The sequence below is a fragment of the Cuculus canorus genome, chromosome Z (assembly GCF_017976375.1).
Source record: "Cuculus canorus isolate bCucCan1 chromosome Z, bCucCan1.pri, whole genome shotgun sequence".
In the NCBI taxonomy this organism is placed as follows: Eukaryota; Metazoa; Chordata; class Aves; order Cuculiformes; family Cuculidae; genus Cuculus; species Cuculus canorus.
Window position 1 is genome coordinate 20,372,080 of NC_071441.1, and position 16,749 is coordinate 20,388,828.

The 16,749-nt window shown below is 35.4% G+C and overlaps 1 protein-coding gene across 19 annotated transcripts in view; it reads right to left on the reverse strand.

The window, feature by feature from the left end:
• PTPRD (protein tyrosine phosphatase receptor type D) overlaps positions 1-16,749 on the reverse strand; it is a 928,191-nt gene that overhangs the window by 265,631 nt on the left and 645,811 nt on the right. For all 19 annotated transcript variants that reach the window (XM_054055286.1, XM_054055289.1, XM_054055284.1 and 16 more), the window contains exon 7: positions 7,212-7,379. In XM_054055286.1, coding sequence (XP_053911261.1) covers positions 7,212-7,296 — 85 coding nt within the window. In that variant the 5' untranslated portion in view covers positions 7,297-7,379. The remainder of the gene's footprint in view (positions 1-7,211; positions 7,380-16,749) is intronic.

Genomic DNA, 16,749 nt, shown 5'->3' on the forward strand with positions numbered 1-16,749 from the left:
ACAGATATAGAGACAGCCCAAACACCTTCTGAAGAATCATGTAAATTGGAAAACTATATTCCTCAAGCAGCTTTCAATTTTGCTGTTGATAATTTAAAGTTAATCAGATATGGTGGCAATTATGGCTACTTCTGGAAGTAAATTATTCAATTTGCTTTAATACAAGGCCTTGAAAAATAAGGGCTGGATAAATCCTGGTTTATGTAAACATCTGTATTATCTGTAGTTTCTATGACTACGTCAGATGTGTGGAATATAATGTTTTCAATTTCCTTGATTCTCCATCTCAGCTACAACACATATTCCAAAGACTCCATTCACTCTGCCGCATAGGAAAATGAATACATCTAGCATGATATGGTATAACTAGCTGTCCCACTCTTCTCTAAGACTAAAAATTTTGGCAACTGATGGGTGATTTAATGTATTTTAATATTATATTTAACAAGTGCAGCACAGAATTACTCTCACAATACTATATACCAATTTGCATGAAATTAAGTGGAAAACGTTCTCGGGTATAACTGTAAGAGAGCATAGGAAAATTCCTGAAAAAAAGAATATAAAACGAAATTTAAAGCTCATCTTTTTAAAGGCAGTCTAGATTTAAACTCCCTTGCATACATCACCATTATTAAAAGAAACAGCAATGTAAACAAAGGGATGCTATCTGCACTAACAAACAAAGGTAGATGACACTGGAAGAATTACCAGTAAAAAACAGAAAAAAATTATATTTGGACTTTACAGTTCTTGCTGCTGCCTATACTGGAATGTAATAACCAAAATTATCTCCTTAAAGTTGTAAGAGTTTAAATCTAAATCTAATATGACATAAATCTAGTCATAGTTATCAAAGCCAACTTAAATAAAGTAAATTAATTCCATATGCAAGCATGCTTATTGTTTTTATGAAGCTATTCTAGAACAGGTTTTGGGTTTTTTGATGAAAACCATGTATGTCCAACTGCAAGACTTACTATAAGATAATTACTCTCTGTAAGATATTTACTTCAGAAGATAAATTTAGGTTGGTGTTGTAGACAAGTGTTTCAAACTAAAAAATTCACTGTGGACTTCATGAATGTGTTTCAACTTGTTGAAGAACACAAAAAAAAATAAAGTGGAAGAATGGTATTAGCAGGGAAAAAACAGGTGTTCTTTAGAAAACACAACGAAACCAAATGGAAAAGGAAAGAAAATAGACAAAAAATATCTGCCTTATGTTTGATTTCACCAATACTAAACAACAGGTTTTAGATCCTATTTAAACAAGAATTTCTCTCAAGCATCCCAGCATTTGTTGAAGTAATCACTGTCCTGTCAGCACTAAGCTTTAGCCTTCCTGATCCTCGTCTAGAAAAGACTGTGAAGATCTTTTTTACTAGACAGCATTATGCTAACTGGCACGTATACATCAGGCGCCAGAGAGCAAACCAAGCATTCACATTTCAAATAATTGGGAATGGAAGCAATATATAATAAAGGTATATAAACAAATAAATGTATTGTTTATGGTTAGTATTTCCATTTGCCTTGCTGCTTCACCTCCACTGAATGCCAAAAGAACTACGGCTTCTTTCCTGAAACAGCATCTCAAAAGAAGCTGCAAAAGAAAAGTGTCAGAGCAGAAGCTATGTAACCAAGAATGAAGGAAAAGAATTAAACAGACATAATGACCAGAATGCCCAAGAGAATTTGGAGGTGCTAATGATCAGGCCTTTCTTAGGCTGGAAAAGGAACACGATGTGTGCTGTGAAAATCAAATTCATTTAAAAAAAAAAAAAAAAAAAAAGCAAAGCAGTATGAAGAATATCTAGAGAAAACTATTTGAATGTATTAATACAAATTGAACTCCCGAATTAAAAAAAAAAAAAAAAACTAGGATACTAGGAAAGATCAGGAATAACTATTTTAAAAGCATTTTGTATTTTATATATTTATTCAAGATCAGTGATTAACTTGACACCTCACCATTACAAAGGTCAGAAAGAGATAATAATACCCTATATACTGTAGTTTTTAAAGAAATCTGTTTTGTGAGAATTCCTGAAAAATTTATGCTTCTTGTTATCACACAGATGAACATGCAGAAAGCATCTACATAGCCATTATTTCACCAGTTCCTTTAGAAAACATGAGAAAAAGTATTTTATGACAAACAATGTGGTATTACCAATTTCTCAGTAGCAGAGAAGTATTGCAATAAGTGTTGTCATCTACACCACTAAGAACGAGGCAACCAACGATAAACACTGTGAACTAGCGGATTGTCTTTCTAGAAACAAGAAGGCTAAACAACCCTTTCCTTTCCTCAGAGAATTCTGTAACATCCTCTCACAGTGTGCACAGACGCTACAAATATCAAACATAAATGGAAGCAACTAAAAAAAAGTCATATTCCTTGAGGTTCTCCACTTGTTATATGCATCACTTCATTTTCTAACAATAAAAGGTAAAAGGGTAAAGAATTATAATTTTGCCACCTTTCAATTTTGCTTACTTTGCTCAGACAAGCATAAACTTAGTTTCTAGTTTAACAGTAAGAATCAAATCTTGGTCACACACGTAATGGCATTCATGCAGTCCACCAGGTAAGGGTGTTTTTGTATTTCCATCCTGTATCCCTTTGAGAAGTGACCACAGGAGAGTTTATCAGCCTGTGCCAACACTTTTCAGAGTTTGAGGTCTTTCACAATGACACAGAGAAACAAAGATGTCTCAGTCCCTCACTCAGCAGTGAGAGTAGTACAGTATAGAAGTACTAAGGACTACTGTTGTGAATCTCTTCCAAAGCATGGAGCAGGCTTGCTAATTGAATCCCACTCATAGAGATTTCACAGTGAGATCTGAAGAGCATGAGTTCCCTATGCATTTACATTTACTTGGGAAAGAATACAACGCAGTGGCAATGTCAGGATGTATCTTCTCTTCTGTAGTATCTTGGTAATATCAAGAGAAAAAATGATGAAAAAAAAGGATGTCATGGCCTTTATCTGGTGATAGGTGAAAAAAAAAAAGACAAAAAAGTTGCCCCCTTTTTCCCAGCTTCTCTGTCCTGTCCTCACTAAAAGGAAATAACGTGATTCCGTCAACTGTTTGTGATAAGGTTTAAGAACAGCTCTGGACAACAGCAGGATCTGGGTCCTACTTACAAGGAGCTACACAAACAGGAGCATTCCCTACAAGAGCAGGGGGCAGACCAACTATAGCACAGCAGGAACTTTTCTTCAAGTCCTCAGGAAACCCAGAAGAAGAGCTAATTATGGAAGAAGACATCATTCTGTGTATTTACACACAGAACGTTCACTGATCCTGCGCTATCTCTCACCTAGCCCTTAAAAAAACTGTCTGTGAAAATTCAGTGTATCTTTTAAATAAACAAGGTACAGTGTGTAAGAGTATAATGTTACTATGACTCTCGAAGAGCTCACCTTTTAGATTCATAAACAGAAAAACATCACCTTACAACACACAGCATTATGCAATATTATGAGGAGCCATGTAAACACATATATGGCACACAATTTAATTCATGTCATCTGATGTACATCATTTATAAATATATATATAAAAATATACCATTTATACAATTTATAAATATATATATAATATTTATGCAATTTTAAAGCCTCTGCATATTAATTACTTGGCAATCATACTCTCTTTAATTTCTTATGTTAAGACACAGAGGAACATGCTGTACGGTCTTTAGCACTATATCATAAAGAAAATGAAATCATCAAATCTCACTAGAATACAGAAGATATTGCGTTGATATCTACCTATCACAGGCCTCTTTGATTTGTGTTAGGTGTATTCTAAATTTTTATTTGAAACTTAAAAAGAAATTAGTGCAAGTGGCCAAAATCTTGCATTACATTTTTCTCCATCCTTTCAAATCCAGTTCTTTCCATAATTCTTGGAAAGAAAAGTAACGTATGAAGCTGAAAAAACAGCTTAAACTGTAAAGTTCACCTTGTAAAAATGGATTATGTTAATTTATATGAATTGTGGGCATTGTACAATTTCTCAGCCGTATCTTTTATTAGTAATAAGCAGAAAATAGAAAGAAAATCAAAAGAGAAGCCTTTTCCTATAAACTAAAAGCTAGTCAGATTAAAGCCGGACTCTTTAAAAAAGTGACCATTCCATATTCATCTAGTACATATGAGAGGTCACTCACTTCTTTCTGCATTTCACAATACCACTACTAACATGGCAAAAGCTCTTAAAATAAGAAAAAAATAAAAAGAAATTCTGACACAGAAACAGAGCTTTCAAAATTCTGAACAAGTAAACAGTATTTTTAAATTATCAGGTGGGAAACAATACTTCTGATTTTAGAAAGTTATATCTTACAGTTCAATTCTCTCCTTAAGAAAATATAGAAACAGTAAACCCAGAGACCGATAGTGTAACACTTCTTAGCATAATTGTCTGTTTATTCTCTAGTCTACAATGTCTTAACAGAGACTCTGACCTAAAAATCTTGACTAGTACATAGCACAAGTAAGTTTCCAATGAAGTGTTTATATCTATTTTAAAAGGAAAAACAGTTAATGAAATTATTGTTATGTTATAATTTAGTTCCAAAATTACAGCTGTAACTCTCAACCTTCTTAATCTTTCTATTTTTTTACCTATTTTCAATCTTCCTATTGAATTTTTTTATTATTTTTAAGCATTTTTTGTTATTTTCTTTCTCTTACTGGCTAATAAGAAGATGCAATAGATACTAACTAATAACTACAGATGATATTGCAACATCCTAAGCATTTCCAAGAAGACAAGCTAATGTATCTTTGTATAGCTGTCCTCTATTCTTGTAACTCCACCTGTAATATCTACTGATTATAAAGGCAGACATAAAAATTCTTAAAGCATTAATTTTTTGAGAGTTCCTCCAGTGCAAAACTCAGCTGATCTGTGTATTCGTGAAAGATGATTAATGGTATTTAGGGTGGAGTGTTTCCAACTTACGTTAACAGCACTCCTGACATATTATCTAGTAACATAACCACGTTAAAACTATCAATGACAACATAATATGACACTGTGGTATAAATCAGTGTCTAAAAGTAACAAAAAAACCAAGAAGAGACCTCCAGTCAAGACAGCACACTAGTCCAGTAACGAATATGATTATTAAGAATTTTTCTTTTAAAACACTACTTACCTACTATTAATTAATATTATCAACATCAGTGCAATATTAATGTTTATTAATATTAATTTTTACTCTTTCTTCACTTCTTTTAAGACTGCAATTTGTTTTTCAGGCTAGCTTCACTGAGAGTAACTACTACAAAAAGACGATCTTTGTGCATCTTACAACCCTTATTCTGCACGTGACATGCCATAGATTGTAGCAACACCAAGAAGTCCTCCTAGCCCTAGTCAGCAAAGACTAATAACTGATTTATATTTTGTTTCCTGTTATTCAAAATAAAAAAGGAATCACAAGTGTAATACAGCAGTTTCCTTTAAACACTGTACTGGAACATCAGCTAATTTTGAAGTAAACTTCATGCTAACCTTCAAAAAAATTGTCCTCCTTGCCTACAAAGACGAATGATGAAAGAAGAAACCTTCTGCTTAATGTAACATGGTTACAGAAATTAAACTTTTCTCTTCACTACGGGACTAGCAAAGGAGTTTCTGGGGTCTGATGGTCTTTTTTTGCAAACTGATACCCAACTGGGTTTACCAGAACCAAAAAGTCTTTCACTACTTGCACACTGGATGTTGGACATTCCATTATCCGAAGCAGAAAAAGTATACTAGGTGCTAAAAATCTGTGTTTTCTCAATTCTGAAATTACTTTTAAAATAGGTGGTGTACTACCACTGCAGAAACATCCAACATATGGGCCCACTTCTCAACTAATTATTTGCTGGCTAAAGTGTTAAAGCGTCCTTGGCTTCACCTTAGACACAATCATCCCAGCTGGTCATTATCTACCTGGAAAGAATCCAAAGAATCTCAGCTGTCAGTACTCAAAAAATGTATGTTTTGTCGCTCTTTTCTTTTTTTTTTTCATTTACTTCACTTTCATAGAACTACAGTCAAAACAAGGAAGTCCTGTTATACATGAAAGTGGAAAGATTTTGTACCTCTTTTATTGTTCTAATTCAGTATACCTGGAGTGCAGGTGATACACTGAGTGACAAGAAACTCTTCAAACTGGATTTACTAAGAACTGATTTAACCAACCTCACTGACACTGTTTTTATTCTTGTGTGTTCCTACTTAATTCAGCTGCTCCTTTGTTTTATGTAGAAGTGTGAAAATAATAGAGAAGTCTTCAGAAGTCAGAGCTGGAACAAAGTTATTGTTTAGTACTGTATCTGCACAGAGCCAGGAAGATTCAACACGAAGATTCAACATTTAATCAAGAGAATGTTAAAAGTCAGCTTGGAGCAAACATAACAATCAGGTTGTAGTAAACCTGCAGGTCAACAGGTGCAAAGCAAGTGGCTTCTCTCATTTGCACATTACTTCTGCAAGAAGCCACAGGACAGCTGGGAGAAGGAACACATGTAAACAAGGCAGAGCAAATTATTTCCTATTTAAAAACAAGATATTATCCTCCCATTAATAGGTAAAGTAATTCACCAAAACCTAACCGTTTCCCTTCAGTATAAATAAACATAGGCACCCTTCCTCACTGAATTGCCACACATTTACGCTAGCCACTAAGCTGTCGGTTCTGCTTGATTTGTTTGAATACTGTATTCTGTGACAGCTGTTGGAAATAATACATCGAAACAGTTGTTGTGGCAGTTGCTGTGGCCTGACATTTTAATTAGACTGGATACTAATGAGGAGGCGGGGTCTTTTTTTTTTTTTAATATCAAAGTTAGGAAAGAAATATTCAAAGAATGACAGATGTCTTTAAGGCATTTGACCAATGCCTGGTAAAGCAGGGTTGGTTTTTGTTTTGACTGTAACTTTATGACAGCGGTCCCCACCATTCAAGCAGGAAACATTAGTTGCTTAAAAAAAGGAGCATTGACAAGACAAATAGTGAGGAAGTAGCATAAATAATTTTTTCCAAATACTAGCTGGAATATAAAGATGACCTTGTGGTGTTCTAAAAATTACTCAAAAGGAGACTCATTCCAAGACTTCCAAGACCCTTAGTAACAGCTGAAAACAAAACCTATTATCACAGCCAAGACCTAAGCAGAAATGAATAGTAAACTTACTTTCAGCATCAGCACAGAGTAACAAGCACAGGAGCACCACCATTGGCCTGACTACACGCATCATCCGACAGCTTGGCACCAGCATGCTTTGACAGCCTTGTTCTCACTGGCTTAGAAGCCACTGCGAGTCTGTGTGGTCTGAAATTTCAGATGAAGTCTTTTCAGAGCCTGTGGAACAGATAACAAAAAGAAAAAAAAATAAAGTTAGCAAGAATAGGGCAGAGATTTTATCTTTTTTTGAAAAAGAAAAAACAAAAAACATTCACAACAACTTTAAAGGGCAACTGGGGAAATGAAAAAGGAAAGGAAGTATGCTTCATTTCAGGCTACTAGCATATACCAGAAGATTGAAGGTACAGTATAAGTTAGAACTATTATAACATATTTCTCAGTGCACCTTTTCTGCCATTATCAAGTATATGTCCCATCCTGTATCTCTTGTTGTATTCACCAGCACCTTCTGAATAACAAGAACCAGAGTGTTTTATGAAATATAAGTGTAACGCATCATTGGAATATTCATATTGCAAGAAGGGAATCAAAATAGATTCACTATCTTGAATAACAAGTCCACCTGCAAGAAGCATACTGAGAGACAATGCCCTGGCATTTGGAAAGAATAACACAGCAAAATCTTTGTGGGATGTTCTTAAATCTAGGCAACAAATGCTAGCATACTACATAGTTCAACAGCTCTCAAAGGTTAAGATCCCTGTTGTGATTTCTTGTACATATCTGAATTATGTCTAACAGTAAAACAGAAATCCAGCATTGAATACAGGTCTGAGATTCCAGTTCAATCAATCTCATTTATTATTATGTGCATGTGATAGACTGGGAGCACTACAGCTAAATTACCTGACAAAAAAAGCAATGTCTCATTCACGTCCAAATTCACAGCATCTGAGCAATAGCAGAAATTAAGGAATATAAAAACTATTTTTCCTTGTCACATAAAATACTAGAGATGTCCCCAAATAGCCTGATATTTTCACTAAAGTAACACTGAAACGTAATTTTACTTTTCAAAGGGCCTACGAGATACCAACTTGGGTGAGTTTGATACTATCTTTTTCATTACCACAGGAGTGGTTTCCATGCAATGAACATAAAAACTAAAAGGTCAGGGGGAAAAGTATGCTAATTACCATTCCACTAAATAGATTTTGCAGATTTGTGGGTGGTATGAAGAGCCCATTTTACAGCGCAATGTGATATTCAAAGAATCTACTCAAGGAAGAAGAGACATGAGCAGCTCTTAGAAATCTGTGGCTGTTACAAATCTCTCTTGTAAAACTACCTTTTGAATCAGTTACTGCCCTCAAAAAATATAAGCTTGAGAAATCTTCATAAGGTAAGTGCTGAAGGCACCAGCCTTCCCCTTTCATTGCTACTGTCTTCATACCAGCATTTAATGTGACAGCGAAATCCATGAGACACCAGCCCTGTTGGACTCAATCTGCGCCTGTGCAAGCATATCGGAGCCAACCACTACATAATGATTCCAATGCACAAGGGTGGAGACGTATGAAATGCACTTTCAAGGAAGAAGTGATTATGATTCTACTTTAATTCTAGACTTCAAGGCAGCCCTGAACTATCTCCAAAGGCAGTTCACATGTGGATAACACTTTATCTTTTTAACACACCAGCTGCCATGTGAAGGAGAATGGCAGAAAAGTAATGTGTACTAAGAATTGTATCTGAACCATAAACTGCTCCCATTAGCAGGCATGGAAGTGAAGATGAAACAACATTGATAATTAGTAAGGGAAGTATAGGAGAGAAAAAAAAAGGTGACCAGGAAGGTGGTTGTTTTACAGAACTGTTTTTGAATGGGGCACTAGAGATTATTTCACACACTGCAAACACTCCAAACACTCCTACCAAAATATTAAACATGGTATCTAACAGGAAAAATACTACTTGGGGGAAAAAAAAGGGAATTTTAGAAGTCTTATGATCTTAGTATGTCAATATGCATTTATCCTCTACAATTGTTCTGCAAAAGAAGAGATGGATCGCAATATCAGGCAAAAAAAAGTCTGAGCAGTAAAAGGAACTTTTCTTTTTTTTTTTTTTTATTTAAAACCCCCATTCCTTTCTCTCATTCTAAATGAACTTACAAGCAGTTAGGAATACTGCACTCACTGTCTCTGCTTTGAAGGTGATATTCATTATCACTCAGATCACAAAAACCAAAGCTCTTGGTACTTCCTGTTCTGCTGCTTTCAAGTGTCACGGCCTTAGGTAACCTGACAAACACACTAAGGTTTCCACAAAGACTCTTGCCTTTTGTCTTCTCTCTTGATCTGCTTATGCCTCCATAGTTAACTTCTAGTATTTTAAGTGACATAAACAGAAGTACTTGAATAAAGAGAGCAGATGGGTCCTTTTTCTTTCAAGTGAGTTGAAGACACGCTGTTAGTGGAGGCATGCAGGTAAAGGGTTGATAACACCAGAGAGAAGCAAGTCAAGACACAATAATATGCTAGCAAAGTTCTTCACACAACACTGCCTCAGCTTTACCTACAAAGAAACATAGCTTCAGCCAGGGAGCCTGCTGCCAACAGTTGTACCAGCTTTGAGATTTAATAATTAATAATTCCAAAGTAGAATGTTGATCTAATGTATTATTAATTCTTAAAGGAAGTAGTTTCTTCTCTATTCTATTTCCTCCTGACAATGGTTTGTTACAATTGGAGTGAAAATACAAAGAGCATTTGCAGCGTAAGGTTATACTAGCCCCTTCCTCAGAGGGACAACATTTGTCTTGCAGAATGAATCCAGAGTGAAGTACACTCTTAGCAGCCCCTGTTACAACACCAAGACTGTGCCAGTGGAGAAAGAAGGGGCTTCTGCTTGGTAGGAAACTGATCAAAATAGCTAAAGAGATCAACAGTTATTACAAAGAAAAAAAAAAAAAACCTCTTTGTGAAGCTTTAATCAAAGCTGGGTTTTTTTTAGAATAAGTACTGTGTAACTGCTCTACTAAATAATAAAAAATTACTCTTACATCTCTAAAAGAGCCACCTATGAATAATTTCTTCCACAACAACTATTTTAATCTCCTTCCCCAGACAAACAAATTGCTAATATGAAAGTGAAAGCCAAAGGGTGGAACTAGGTAATATATCTATCATTAGCATCTGCATGTAAGAGGATAGAATTTCCCTCATTAGTAAGTATCTATCAAAAAGAACATAAAAGTGGAGATGTCCACCCCCACGTAGTGTTCAACGCAGAGACGCAAAAGAATTCTCCTTAGGGAGGGCAAGGCAGATGACAGCACCTGGGTATGGGTACATGGACCAATTGTCCTCAAAAGGATCAACAGAGTGAATGAAACATCTGAACACTGAACTACTTCCCTGCAGTCTGTTTACTTTAGTATCCAAAATAATCTCTTGGGTGCTAGCACACTACACAGGAGGAGATGGTTTCTGCTCCAAGATAGTTAAAGTTATGTAAAATGCTCATCTGGAGACAAATTTCAAAAGAAAAAAAACCCCTAATTTTATTTATGTGCTTGCTTTTCCATGCCTGCATGCACATTTAAATGCTTGATAACTCAACACAGAAATTTAGCACAGCAGGGAAGAGCTCTCGGAAGAGACTTGAACACAGACAAAAAAAGATGTAATAGCAGATGTATCGAGTTACGAGGAAAAAAATACAGCAACTTACAAACTTTTGAAATATATGACTGAGAAGATATGAGAGTTCATTTGGGCTATTACATAAAAAGGATTTCTAGTTCACTTTTCTAACGCGTGATTTGTTCAGAGGTAGGGTTTTAGTTCACAGCCATCTCTGGTCTGCCACAAGGTCTTATGGAAAAAAAAGCTAGATACACCTTACATTTTTTAGAAAACAATGCTTCTACAAAAACAAGTAGCAGACAAAGATTGAAACAGAAGACTTTGCTGACATTCTGTTTCTACAATTTACTCATCACACTCAAAATCTTAATTGTACTCATTTCCTAGCCAGTGATTTCTAATACTATACATATGCAAGTGAAAAGATACCAAAAAGAAACTTGAAGTTCTACTAGAACCAAGACAAAGAAGTGCCAATACTACATATCATCATTGTGTATCAACCAAGATCCCTCCTTAAAGAAGAAAACAAACAGATTTCATAGACAAATCTTGGCTGCAAAAACCTGACTGACAGCGGAATCATTACTAGAAAAAATAGGAAAAAAAAATGTATAAAATTAATGTTCATAAACAGCTCAACCAAAACCAATACAGAACTACCGCTGGGTAAAACTCTCAATTTTCAAGAGAATTAAATGTATTTTCTAAAGCAGTGAGGGAAACTCTTCTAAGTTCTACACTTATCTTGGGTCTTCTTACTGATTGAGTAAATATGATAAAAGTTTTCATAGTTGACCTGCTGGAAAAGTTCCATGCCTCGTTCTGTCTTTATTCTTAAAAATGCCAATACGTACACACGTGACTAATGAAATTTAAAAGATAGAGCAGCTGAGTGTTCCAAAGCTTAGTCTTATCAGTCCCTGGATAACAACAGACTTTAATGTTCCTCTATCATTCATGAATTTGCCTATTAAAGTTATTCCAACACATTCCACAAGTGAATATGAACTCTGGAATAGCAGGTTTCTGACCTCAAGTAGGCTTTTAAACTACATCACTATAAAAGCACCACTGAGTTGCAGTGATAGGTGGAATTTTGCTTATATTAAACAACTTAAGACATTCAATCTGATTCTACATTGTAATTCTATTTTGGACTTCAGCAAGGATTCTTCTGTTACCGTGCAAAACCTAAAATGGATTTTCTTTGGATAACCAGCGAAAAAATGAAATAGATAAATGAAATTAATTTAGTGAGTCAATTAATTCAATAACAGCAAAGTGCATTAAAAATCACATCACATGGTTGTTTGTCTTCATCTTTTTTTTTTTTTACAGAAATACTTATGTTCATATGTAATCTCAAGCCACAGACAGAAAACCATTCCTAGCCTGATTTGTATACAGCTTCACTCACATTCTAAATCATGAATCAAATTACCAGTTTGGTATGTATCTGAGTGCTTATAAACTGTATACTATCCTTGTCACTTCTGCAGATTAGAAGAACTTTTCTTATTTATGGTGCAGAAACAATTCACTATTTTCATTCTGCATTCTTAATTCTGTGCCTCCCAAATAAAGTATTGAGAGAAAAATATTGTGGTAATAGCTGAATGGTGATGATTAATCACCATCCCTGGAGGTGTTCAAAAGACATGGTTCAGTGATGGACTTTGGCAGTGTTACATTTACAATTGGAATTGATCTTAAGAGTCTTCCCTACAGTTCTGTGGTTTGATAAATTCTTTATTTCCCAAGTATGGTTTAAGAAAAAATTCAATTACTATTTTTATGCAAAAACATTTACAGACTGATTTTTGCTTTTGTATTTTGTCTCAAAAGAACAAAAACAAGAGAAAATCACTTGTTCTAGGCTATTTGACACGGAGAGTTTTTTGAAGTCTTCTTATGCTGTCTATTGCATTACTTGAACGACACGAGGGCTGTGCAGCTATTACCTTTTAGGACAGGTTAAAGCTATGAACATGTGAGCCACATACGAAAATGTTCATAAAGCCATTCATTGAGCCATATACAACACACTCATCAGACAGTCCCTTGGAAAGGGGGTCCAAAACCAGCTTTCAAGCGATGCTCCCAGCAACCCTTCAGAAAAACATCACTCCTAAGGTGAAGAGCTAAGACTGTACAATGAGTGGCTGAATTCTAAGACCACGATTACTGTCAGAATCTTGCTTCCTCCCAGACAGGCATTTGGATGAGAATTAGCCTACAGTTCCACTGCTGTGCACACAACACAGGCTTGTTAACACTGCTTATACCTGAAAATCCACTTCTCTTTCAGAAGAATTTTGCGTCTCTGTCCTTTCAGCATGGACATTGTGAAACATTCAGGCTGGCCCTTGCCTTTCGAATCAGGTGCAGTTGAAACATACTGAGTTCTGCAGACACCAAAATAAAGCTAGAAGTATGCTTGCAAGTCTGGAACTAACAGGTCAAATCTGACTTCAACACTGCAATGCACCTTTTTTCCACTATATTACTCCACAATTTCTTCCTTTACGGCTTTTCTTTTTCCTTTTCACTTTATAGTTTTGTTTCAATACTATCCAATACACTTGTTTCCTAATCAGATTGACACATGACTGAGAGTGAATTTGCAGTACACACAGGACAGTAATCCAACCCAGCTAGTGTAGCCCGACTGCACTTTATTATAATGTTGCTGATGGCAATACAATCTTATTAGAAGAAGATATGGAGAGCCGAAATGGTTATTTTTCAGAAGTAGTTGGCATTATAAAATGATTTGATAATAAAGTACAAAAACTTCCTGGAGCAATAAAAGCACTATGCATTTCCCATACTAAGACGTGGCATAACAGCACACAGTTGTCCACAGGTCTTCTTTTGGAAAAAAACAGGACAATTACAAAATATCTTCATAAAAGACTTTTAATAATACTTATTACATTGAAAGAAAAAAAAGTAGAAGTAATGTTATAAATTCTGAAAAAGTTAAAAGTCAACAAAACATTACAGATATTTTCTTGTTGGAAGCTTCCTTATTAAGAGAAGTACTGCACTGTACACATCTACAGAACAAATTACTAAAGTTGCCAAGACAGTTTTGATATCAAATAAAACTGTAAAATAATCAGCAGGGCGAGACAGCATGGTTCAAAATGTGTTTTTCTTTACAGATTACATTAAAAATTATAGGTTTATCTGTAATCAGTAGAAATAAGTGGCTCAGAATGGACACTTCAAGTAGTATTTCAGGTGCTTTACGAAACCTATACCTCAATGCCTTTCAAATGGAAAATAAGAAGCAGAAGTGTCCACAGACCTCTCATATTTGATTTCATGAAAGCTGAGAACAACAGAAGACTTCCACTGCAAAGCCTATTACTGTTTTAGCCATCTGACAAGCAGAGACTGTGCAAAGCAGTAATCAGTATATGTGTGGCCATTTTCAGTTCTGAGGTTAAGATCTTCTCTGTGCTCTGAAACGATAAAGCTTCTATACCCAGAGCTTTCATTCACATTGTTTTGCCAAGGCAACTTGACACTCCAGTGTCTTGCCTACAAGAAGGTGGTAAGAAGAAATCTCTGCTAGACCCCTAGTGCATCATCTTGCAACTCTGTTATAGACTTCTAGAACAGACTAAAATGCATTATGTATATTTCATATATTCTTCACTGGTTTTATGTCCCGCTCAGGAAACATTTCACCAAGTACTTTTCAAACCTAAGTGCTGCTACAGCTTCTCAAGAACTGCTCTTTTTGAGCTGATACAACCCAAAAACTAACTGTGACTTTACTCCCTTCTGAATATGTTGGCCTTAGTAACAAGGTGATAATTCGTAACATAATTGTGGATTGCATATTGACACTGTGTAGCCTTCAGTTCCTCTTGTAGCCTCTTTTGTTCAGTTTTCAGTAAGAAAATGAAAACATGCTACCCAGCAAAATGAACACTATTTTCACTAAGAGTATGAGAAAGAATAGACTCGAACTGTATTGTATACAGCTACAGAAATATTGCTGTAACATTTTGACAGGGAATACGTGTCCACAATAATATTACACAGGTGATGCCATATTTAGCCACAATTCTTTTCTGCCCTATAAACAGGAGTAGTTCCTTCCTGCTACAGAAGTTCCTACATATAACTGGTTTATATATATATATATATATATATATTCAGTCACCTCTCTCACTAGTTAGGAACACAACACACTTTCTGAAATAGGCAATCTGCTCTATCTTCCTTCTTAAATTAGCTGGACGCAAAAATTTACAAAAGATTAAATTGTTGAAATAGCCAAACTGCAGGCAACTGATAGTACGCCTTCTAAATGAACAGTCAAAAGGCGTAAGGAAGAAACCGGAGTGAATATAGGACACAAAAGGGAAGTTATTATCCTAATTTTGTTTGTCACCTTTCATAAAAAATACATAGCTGACAAAACACAAAAGATGGTGGTTTAGATTAGAGCATTCTGTCACTCTCAGAGTCTTTGATAATGTGAGCATCAGAAAGAATTTAAAAAAAAATACAGATATGAGACAAAGTAACACATTTAACAACCAATGAAGCACATAACTGCACAGTGGGAAGTTTAAGGACATGCACATATGCACACACAAAGTCATAAAAAAGGGAAATGAATTTGTATCAAAAGGTAGAGAAGAAAACCTATCTAGCTTTCAGACACATCCTTCATATGCAAAGACTTTCAGGACTTCTACTTCTTCCCACTGCTTTCCTCATTTCTAGGTGGAAAGTAGTAGTCTGTAAACATACTGCTATGACATTCAGACTACAGAAATAACCTAACTTTCAATTACACAATTCATTTTACTTAGCCAGAACTAATGAAATATTAGGAGTTTGTGAAGGTGGCTATAAAACCATTTTAGGATTTTACTCTGGTGCTTTATAGTAGATATCAAAATACCATATGGTGTGATAACAAAAGCCAGTATCCTGTAAGACAGCATGAAGTAACTTCAGGCCTTCAGACAGGCTTCAAAACTTTCAAGACTCAGCTTACATTAATTCTCTCATTAGAACAAGAAATAAAACTATTTATAGTACTTGAACGGAACATGCTGTGTAATTTTACAGAATTCTCTGCATCAGCACCATCACCTTCCACGTTCCCACATCACTGCTTCCCAAACAGGCAGATAAAAGTGATTGTGCTCCCTCGACAGAAAGATGCCATGTGACAAAGATACCCAAATTCCACATCAAGCACTGCCTCAATAGCCACAATGCTGCAGCTGCCGCTCTTTTGAGAAAACCCCACAGTTGTGCACAGTACACTCTGAAACAGGGCTGTAAATGGCACTGGTTAGTATTCCTGCTGGAGCTTTAATAGTGTCCCACAGAGATGAAATCTCAATAGAAAATTTTAGAGGGAGCTGCAGATAACTATACTTCAGAAACTGTTCAAAATTAAAAATAAAAACACCACATAATGCAGAAGGGCAATTTCTCTTTTGACTTCATTTACTTACAGCCATTTGTTTAATCTATTAATCTGCCCAGATGCAGGAAAGTTTCTATATTTATTTTTATAGTGACGGTAAATTATCTATTTTTTTTTAATATATGCAAAGCTTGAAATTCTGCATGGAACATTGCCATACACCTTATGGGAGTTTCATCTTTCACAACAGAAATGCTTGAGCAACTAATGATAACCCAGTAAAGTTTCTGCAGCATTTCTATTATATCCGTTACGTCTCTGGACGTGTGTGCTGTCCCAGAAGTATTGTTCTGGATTGATTAGCATCTTTATAATGAAATGCTCAATTACAGCTTTGAAATAGGTAATTATAAAGGGAGTGTGTATTTTCCAGTTAGGGATTTTGTTTTGATTTTTTTTAAATTATCAGTGCATGAAAGGCAGCTGTAGAAGTTCTGACTGCACTGTCGCCTCTTTGGAAAGATAC